The sequence below is a fragment of the Leptinotarsa decemlineata genome, unplaced genomic scaffold (genome assembly GCF_025532065.1).
Source record: "Leptinotarsa decemlineata unplaced genomic scaffold, Ldec_3_MD MMD2_tig00000035_RagTag_RagTag, whole genome shotgun sequence".
NCBI lineage: Eukaryota > Metazoa > Arthropoda > Insecta > Coleoptera > Chrysomelidae > Leptinotarsa > Leptinotarsa decemlineata.
The window spans coordinates 1,332,153-1,342,545 of record NW_027412540.1 but is presented as its reverse complement, the minus strand read 5'-3'; the positions used below and the strand labels follow the sequence as shown (position 1 = coordinate 1,342,545).

Here is a 10,393-nt window from a genome sequence, read left to right as displayed (position 1 = left end):
GGTGTAAATATGGATGGATTATTCCAAATTATTCATTGATTATCTATCTTTCTTTACATTAAATCGTCTGACTTCACCTTCAACCACTTGGACTTCATCAAGTGTAATAAATCCAAATCTTCCAAAACGAATTAATCTGTTTAGAGTTCCTTTTCCTTGAAAATATGACAAATGACAGTCCAAAGTTTTCGAATACTTTAGTAGCCCTTTATTGACGCCGTTCTTGTTCTAGAACAACTAGTCTCTCCGTTTTGTTGACAGATCGGTACGTTCCCGCCAGGCGAGAACGTGTTGATCTGTCAATAAAATGTTGTTAATGTTATAGAATTAGAACGTCGTCAAGAAAACGCCACTTTTTTCATGAGTTTTCAGGACCTCCAGTAATTCGATTACTGTCGATTCTTGGTATTCGAAATATTCCCATTACTAATATTTAGCAGGATATTTTTAAGCAATCTGTCCGAGTCTAAATAAAAGGCAGAATTGTTAAAGATTTAAAGACAAAATGAATGATTTAATGATTTTTAACAAATTTAAATATCAAAACAAAAATTATAACTTCTTAATAAACAATGTAAAAAATATTTTCATCACAAAAACAAAAAATATAACTCCTTAATCCTACTACTAAAAACAGATTAGTCCATTATACAGTCTATCATTTCATTTATCACAGTTACCATTAAAAATAAGTATGTTTTCAGTTCAAATACAAACAAGTAAATGCTCTGGAAAACTCTCAAACAGAAATAGGAATAATAATGTAAATGGCTATTTCTTAGCACTAACTTTATAAAAAATTTTGGTTTCAACACAACTTAAGATATTTTTTTGATAAGTCTTGCAGAAGGTTCAAATTGGTAACACAAATCTCTCTTTAATCCCAAAAGTGATTTTGTATGCATTATTGAATCGCAAGTGTCAACTTCTAATCGATTTCTCTGTTTACATTCAATTAATGAAAGTTGGGAAAATATTCTCTCATCTGCTGCCGAAGAATGTGGAATTGTCATTATGGCTTTAATAACTTGATACAAATTGGGAAACATAATTTCATCTAAACCATTTTTGATTTCCATTGCAGAATTCCAAAATTCTTCAAAGTTCTTATGTACTTTACTTTGAAGATCTGCCACAGAACTCACTAAACGGTACTCAGAATTTAAGTTTTCTACATCAACATAAGGGATTAATTGAGGGAAAAAATCCAAAATTTTTGTAATAGAAAGATGATTACCAGATAGAACCTCTTTGGGAGAAAATTTTTTAATGTACAATAATAGTGGATCTTTGAAATCAATCCGTTTTGTTATTTGTTTACATAATTCTATATAAAACCCAAGAGCATTAGTTCTGAACTTTGAGAGTTCATTTTTATCTAAGGATTCACTATCAATAATCTGCTCAACTTTGGCTCCAAAATACATTTCCTCAAGTTTGAGGAAATTATGCGGATTTCCAACATTTACCTCATCGATAGGTGTTTCATCCAAGTATTTCTTGTTTATGAAATTTCGTAGAAAAGTTTTGTCAGTCTTATTAGCAACACATCCACTTTACATGTTTCACTTTGGAATTCTTTGTTCAAGGTATTAACATACCCAAGGGCATATGAAAGAAAAGAAAAATAAATTTTATAAATTGGGGTTTTCAAGTTTTCTAATATTTGGGACGTAATTCTCAAATCATCTGTGAAAACAGCATTTGTAAAATATAGTTTGAGTGCATCCCATGACTGAAGGACCCTTTCAACAGCCGCCTGCAAGTAAATACTATTTAGATTTTCCTTAGACCTCAAAATTAAAATATAATACCTGTAATGATAACCACCTTGTCTGACTTGTTTTCAAAAGTTTCAAAGGTTTTATTTTTAAAAATTCCAGGTATTCTTTGAAACCCTCAATTCTCTTGGTACTATTTGAGAAGTGATTGATGATTTTTCTCAAAAATTCTTCCACAGACTTGGGCAATTTTACAGCTGCTGCTGATGCACATAGATGTAATGAATGGCATATGCAACCCATGACTATTATTTTAGGGTTAATTTCTCTAAATTTGGTTTGCACCCCTACTTTATGACCCATCATTACAGAGCAATTATCGGCCCCTAAACCAGTCATATTTTCTATAGTTATATTATTATCTTTTAAAAGTTTTAAAACAGTTTCAAACAAACCCTTGGCAGTACCATTTTCAACTTCTATCAGCCCTAGAAATCTATCTTTTATAGAAACATTATCGTGAAATCTTATAATGACAGCCATGGATTTTTTAGTTGAGATGTCAGTAGTTTCATCAATTATTAAGCTATATAATTTATTTATATTCAAATGCTCTTTTAGTTCTGTTAGAGCTTCTTCAACCAACTGATTTTTGGTTAAATTTGTAGCCTTTGTTCTTCCAATTTCCAATTGTTTTGCAATGCTTGAATCGGGACATGTAGATGCTATCAACTTTGGTAAATGATCCATCAAGAGAAAAGGCAAACTGTGTTCATGAAGAAATACTGTAAGTTTAAGTTCGGCAGCTTTCACGGAATTTTTTACATGGGCTTTCTTAGGATCAACAAATTTTCTAAAACTATTTGGTCCAGACATTTTTTGTGTTTTCCCCAAAACAATATATATATATATATATATATATATATATATATATATATATATATATATATATATATAAAAAGAGTAAATATTTATTCTAATCAGACCGAATCCCCGAAAAACTACTATTATATATATATATATATATATATATATATATATATATATATATATATATATATATATATATCTGTACCTCGGAGGGATACAACACTATGTCCATTTTCATAACTTTACAGGAGAGGAGTTTTAAACTTTTTTTCAACAAAAAGTGTTATTGGCACAGCTATTTATTTGAGATGTTGAAACAATATTTTACCGGAACATTCTATTTATTGTTATTTACATCATGCAGTTGTTATAAAATAAAAAAAAACCTTTTTCACGTTTTTTTTTTTACTTTTTAATGGACATGGTGTTGTATCCCTCTAATAAAGTTATTGTACTGTAAGACCTAATGTGGGATATTCAATAACAACCACAATACTATTTGACTTACAAAATGTATTTAACTATTTTATTTATAATTCTCTTTACAAATACAAATAATACATCTATGTATTCAACCAAAATGGTATTTTAGATGCAAAAAACTCAGTCATCATAAGGTAAGTCTCCTTCAGGGTACTCACTAGTGGTATTACTAGTATGCTTTAAGTTTTTATAAAAGTCATGGCAAACTGTAGGAACATATGGTAGTAATGCCAATAGATCAGTATACTTTTTTTGTGATATTGGTATTGGACTTTGTGTTACCAGTTGCAAACCGTTTGGCAATGTAAGGTGTCGCCTTCGAAACCTAACAAGGTCAATCTCCTGGTTTTCATCAGCGAAATTACTTTTCAAAAACAGAGTTCCCATGCTGTTCTGTTTTACTTGCAGTTGAACACAGGTTGACAGAAGAACTTGTCCTTTGTTGACATCTTTTTTTCTGTTAATAAAGGGCGGATTTTCACATGTTTTGACATCGTACAAAGACCTAAAATTTTTAAATTCTTCCAGTTCCATATTACGCACAGTATATTTCATTGAGGTTTGTCTGACTAACTGCTGCCAATCCCAGGGCGTTAGAATTGTCATGTTGTTAAGTTTTTTCTCTTCCGCTCTATCAGCGCATGGACAGTAGTAGTAGTGGCCCTTTAGTAGAAACTTTTGAGTGATGATTTTTACTTGAGGATACTTATTGAGTATCCAAAAGAAACACATAATAAGGCTAATATTCTTATTCTGGCCGTAACAATTATCCGACCACAGAATGATTTCTTCAATGTCACTGCCAGGAATGACGGTATCTGCCCATTTCAGTAATGCAGATCCGATTTCATTTCCGCCACGAGCTCCTTTGGATTCGTCCCACAGAATACAATGGACTGACGAATCAGAAGAATCAAAAAGGATGTAATTCAACGTCCAAAGTTTTCTCTTGTAAAAGCTTATGCAATTTGTTATAAGGGGTGACGGCAAACATTTTTGAAGATCACCCGTTAATACCTTAAGGGTATTGTTAGCCCTTTTGGTGTCCTCGCTTTTTAAATCATACTTCAATTTAGATTCATCCTTCATCCATCATCCATCAGAACTGTCAAAAGTACTCTTAGTTCACTAACAATCTGCCAGACTGTGTAGAGGTATACAACACTATGTCCAGTAGTAATTCACATGCTTCAGAAGGATAAAACACCAAGTCCACATGGTGTTCTATCCCTCTAAATGAAAGTGGACTTGGTATTGTTTTAAAACATGCTATATCCAGTTCTAACTGGTTTTGGACATAGTGCTCTATTCCTCTAAGAAATATGAGAAAAGCTGATTTTAACTCTGTAATTAAGTCAATATGGAAAAAAATGGACACAGTGTTGTATCCCTCCGAGGTACAGATATATATATATATATATATATATATATATATATATATATATATATATATATATATATATATATATATATTATCTCTAATTTCACAATTTCACCGACGTTTCGACAACATCTTATTTGTCATTATCAAGGTGTGCTGTTACGTTTTCAGAAGTTTGTTGACATATATATATATATATATATATATATATATATATATATATATATATATATATATATATATATATATATATATATATATATATGATCTAGACACCGTATAGCACATTTTTTAAGACTACTGCGCATCCATAATTACCCACCACGAGTGAATTTGTTAGTGTTTGAAATTTCATACAGTATTCAACAAGTGAATATCAAATATAAACTGATGCTCGACAGTAAAACAAATTTTATGGAAAACTTAATTGGTATTTGTTAGTAATGTAAAATATTACAGGAGTTTTTTCTTAACACCAAATTGCTATTTTTAACACCTCGATATGTGTTTCGATCACCAAGTGATCATCTTCAAGAGGAAGATTAAACTAGAAACTATCGCGAAGCTAACGCTATTTATGCTTTATAGATATTCCCTACAGGTAAACCCTACAGGTGTACCAACCATGCAGGTATACCACCCTAAATTAATTTTATAATTTTGCCTCGTCTATTTTTTACAATATATGTTTAAATGTTATAGCTGTATACATAACAATTTTCATCTATATAAAAATTAATTTCACAATATTGCCTATCTAAATTTACATATTTTTGCAATGTGTCCTTATGTAGTAATTAGTAAACCCAACAATATTATTTCAACAAGTTATATAGTATGCTATTTGGTAGAATAATACAATAGAATATTACAAAACGCTTTAAATATTTTATTTGAATGGTTCCACGTTTTTGCTCGCTTTTTGACTATTTGGTCCAAATTTTGCAATCGATTTGAAAATAAGTTACGAAGGAGCTAAAGAGACTTGTAACTTCAAGGTTAGAACTGAATAAAATACAATATTTTTGCATACTGTATAAATAATATAAAACGTACAAAATCAAACAAAGTGTGGATACCGTGTCGGACAGTTTCGAACAAATGAAAAGAATTGGTTTGCTCATCCAAATCAGCCGGTCCTCTTGAGATGCAACAATATTGAAACATACATGTACGCAGGTGTTTATTCCCAACTAAATTAAAAACAATATATATATATATATATATATATATATATATATATATATATATATATATATATATATATAATATAAATATATAATATATTAAATATATATATATAATATATATTATATATATATATAATATAAATATATTAAAAACAATATATATATATATATATATATATATATATATATATATATATACATATATATATATATATATATATATATATATATATATATATATATATATATATATATATATATATATATATATATATATATATATATATATGTAACTAATTTTCCTTTAGTTTCAGTATTTTAATATTAATGTAAGTCACAAAAAGAATTTGAAGCTTTATAACTTCTATTATTACACATTCCTAACAGATATATTCATGGCTTTTTTCTGGTTCAGATAATTTCCCTTCTTTGCTTACCAGATGTCAGTAATAGACAATTCAATGGAAGTAACATTGTCTATAGAATGAAAGTAAGTTAGTGCCGAAAATGAAAGTAAATATTCATTTTTAGTTCATCACAAATCCGATTGGGAGCGCGAGCGTTTATACATAAAGTCTATTTTCATTTCACTTCACGCATTAAATTGAGTCCAATTTGACCAAAAGTCGTGGCAACCCTGTAATACCCATTTAAACGTGACTTCGGGACTCCCAGATCAGAATTTCCATATATTTGTCTGAAAAGTTGAAGTTGATAAACTATAAAAAAATTATAACAAAAGCATAAGCAGTTACGATAACATTATAAATTTGAACATTACCGATTGAAGTTCCAGGGTTTTTCAATTCTGCTCGAATTAAAATTCTTAATGAAGTACCTAATATTCCTGATCATACTCCAAAAATAAAATATAAAGTTCCAATATCTTTATATAAGTCGAGAATAACCATTTGTTCGGTGAAATGGCTAAGAATAAGTAATAAATTGTAAATTTATTTAGGAAATAAACATTTCTGTCAGTCTTATAGTCAAAAATAATTTAAATTGCAAATTCAAAGGTGAAATTAATTTTTAAGGCTTAGATATAAATCTATTGTCAACTTTGAAGGTTGAAAGTTTGTACCTTAAATAATCCAACTAAAGTTAATCTATTTAATAAAATAATTCAAAAATTATTCGAGGAAGTTATTCGAATATAAAACAACAAAGGAAGTAATGTAAAAGTAATCAGAATAAAAGTTACTAAAAAAATGTATTTTCAATTAAACTATTAGTGACCAGTCATTTAGGTAAAAATCCTAGAAAAAGGGGTAAACATCCCAATTAAAAAAAAATTAAAATAAAAAATAATTTTCCTAATTTATACTGATTAATTGAATAAAATAATTGTTTTAAATGAAAAATTTTGCAAAATTTCAAATACAAAAATAATGTCCTTTAGAATTAGAAAGTTAATACAAAAATACCAAAGTCAAATTATTTTTATTAATAACATTCTTGTTAATATTCGAGCTATATGATTGATAGAGGAATGAGCTAAAATTTTTCGTAATCTAATTTGATTTAATCCTAAAATTTCTCTTACTATAGCAGAAATAATGATAATAAAAACAAAAAATAAATTGTATTAGGATTATACGTTGAAATAACTATAGGACTTAATTTTTGCCAAGTTAATAAAGTAAATGCTATTTTTGCCATTCCAATTTTCAATAGAAGGGCTTAATTCAATATTAAATTTATAAAAAAATTGAAATTTCTGAAAATCAATTCATTTAAATTATTTAATATCAAAATTGAAAACAAAACAACTACAGATGCCAATCTTTGTGTGATAAAATATTTTATTGCTAATTCAGAGGGGTATAATCTTTGTGGTGATTTCAATAAGGAGAAAATTGAAAGAAGATTAATTTACAAACCAAACCATATTCCAAATCAAGAATATGGAGAAATAGCAATCAGAGAACCAAAAATAAAAAAAGAAAAAAAATAATAATTCAAATATATTTATAATTATAAAGAAAAGGGGTGAAACTTTTATAAATGGGGTATGAATCCAGAAGCTTAATTAGCTTATATTTATACATTTTAGTATTCAATGTATACGAATTTTTGATATTTGTAGAAATGGATAGTGCCATTAAATGTAATTTGCGAGAGTGTGGTGGTGGACAATTTCACACATGATTGATTTTATAAAAATTATCCTTTTGTCAGGTATCGCGCATTTTTGGCTGATTTAATATAATACAGGAACTCTATGAGGGGGTTTTACCCTTATTTTTCTCATACTTTTTTTTATAACTCATACCAAGGCCGTTATTAGAAAAAGCTTATGTAATTTTTTTTACAAACTTTTGGTGCATAGTTTTTTCTGGTAAATTTTGTTAATTTTCTTAAGAATTTTCTAGTGAAAATTTTTTTATCAGAAAAAGTACTACGAAAAAAAACGCAAAAAATTACATGATATAAAATTATTGGAATTATATTCAATATTAAAGTAGATACTAAAAATTATAAATAATATACAGGGCTTCTCATGATGAGCGTTAATTAGCCGTTTCTGACAAACTATTTAACGGATCAACCTGAAAATTTCATAGTATGCATAAATCAATATGACCTACACGCCTAAAATATTTCAGACGAAGCGGCGTTGTCGCTTCTACTATAAAGTAGCGGCTTCTTTGATTTTTCAAATGGAACACCCCGTATATAATATTATATTATGATTCATTATCACTTTGTCAACAAATTCATGTACTATTTCCCTATACCTATCAATTACCGTTTAGAAGATATAAATTAATTTCAATATTTTTTTTACCAAACATGAACTTTTATAAATGCTGATAGTCTTGCACTAAAACGATCAAATTTTAATGGAGTGGAGTGATACTATGAGGATCTTCACACCGAGTCATATTTTCATTTGCCTCATACAGGGTCTTCAAAAAATGCAGATACTTTGATCTCATGAAAAAATGAGTGGAACTCAATTTTTTCAAATGGAACACCCTGCATATTACAACATTTTTGAGCTCTACATCCAATTTTAGATTAACTTTGTTCAGATAATACTATTTCTATTTTGAACCGTTTTCGAGATAAACTGTTTCAAACGGAAACTGACGTGATTTTCTTGCTCGTTTTTTTTGAATTCATCACTTATTTTGGATATTCAATATTTTTTTATACTTATTAATATTTCTTTTTGATCCAGTTTTTTAACTGTCTCAGATCAGTCAATTCGAAATTGGTATGTACCTACCTTAGAAAAAGTTACAATTTGTATACATTGAGGTATTGGTCTCTAACGCACAACAGTACAGATTAATATTTTTTAATAGTGTGCTTTGGAAAAATAAATAAACCAATTATTTAACGTCAGACTTTCGTTGAGGATTTGACTGATTGTGATAGCTAACAATTATAATAGAATAATGTCAAGGTTAGGTTACAGTAATGAAGATTTCTTGAATTTATTAATAATTTATGGTGAGTGCAATAGAATTGCAAGAAGAACATGCCGAGTATTTCATGAAAGATATCCACAACTTCCGAAGCCGAATAATAATGTGATAAATCGACTACTAAAAAACGGAAGGTTGAATGGAACCTTTCGTCCAAAAATCATTCGTAAGAAGACTGAAGTGGATGATGATGACAATGGTATAACAGTTTTGGGATACTTTCATGCATTTCCAAATGCTTCTGTGCACAAGGCTGAAAGGGAGATAGGTATACCCTACGTGACAATTTGTCGAATTCTTAATAAGCATAAATGGCATCCCTATAAGTTCTACTGTGTCCAACATTTGAAAGAGACTGATTTACTTCGTAGAGTGGAATTCTTTGAATGGTTACATGTCAAGACTCAAGAGGATGAACATTTCCTTGACAATATCATATGGACAGATGAGGCCAAGTTCACAAAAATGGAGTTTTCAATAGACACAACAGTCATTATTGGGCGCCAGAAAATCCCCATGTTGTCCGCCAAAGGGGTTTTCAAGAAAGATGGCAATTCAATGTATTTTGTGCCATAAAGAATGAGTCAATTTTTTATATCGAGTTTTATGATGATAATTTGAATGCATCAAAATATGAAGATTTACTGATGAGGAATGGAATTCAAATGATTTTAAATAATAGACCAGGAAGAGAACGTGTATGGTACCAAATGGATGGTGCTCCACCCCATAATTCTCATTCAGTCAGCGAAGCTTTAACCGAAATCTTCGAAGACAGATGGATTGGTAATAATGGACCTTTTCGTTGGCCTCCTAGAACACCAGATGACAATCCATTAGATTATTTCGTGTGGGGTTTCATAAAAATATGGTGTACTCTACTCCAATAACAACAATGGAAGATATGAAATCGAGAGTTACAACTGCTTTCAATAGTTTGGCTCCAGACTTGATCAGAAGCGCTACACATGACAATCTTTTGAAGAGATTACATGTTTGTTTTAAGTAGAGGTGGAGATGTGTTTGAACATATTCTGAAATACACTGACGATTAAATTAACTCATTAATTTATGGGTTTATTATTTTCAGTTCGTGTTTCAGCCTTAATAAAACTATTGTTTGAAGAGAAGTTTCATTCGATGGTTGAGGAGTATTTTAATAATTATCTTTTCATTGTATTATCTGTGACTAATTGAGAAACATCAAACGAAATCTGTTTTACAAAAATGAGTGATGAACAAGGAAACCATGTCAATTTCCGTTTGAAACAGTTTATCTCGAAAACGGTTCAAAATAGAAATAGTATTATC

At 29.1% G+C, this 10,393-nt stretch overlaps 1 protein-coding gene across 1 annotated transcript; it reads right to left on the bottom strand.

Moving 5' to 3' along the window:
• Positions 1-508: 508 nt before the first annotated feature.
• On the bottom strand, positions 509-2,551 carry LOC141480950 (zinc finger protein 862-like). The gene is made up of 2 exons (XM_074171696.1): positions 1,815-2,551; positions 509-1,759 (listed from the first exon to the last, which is right to left on the bottom strand). The coding sequence occupies exons 1-2, from the start codon at positions 2,469-2,471 to the stop codon at positions 1,505-1,507; spliced, it is 912 nt and encodes a 303-aa protein (XP_074027797.1). The 5' UTR covers positions 2,472-2,551; the 3' UTR covers positions 509-1,504.
• Positions 2,552-10,393: the final 7,842 nt, after the last annotated feature.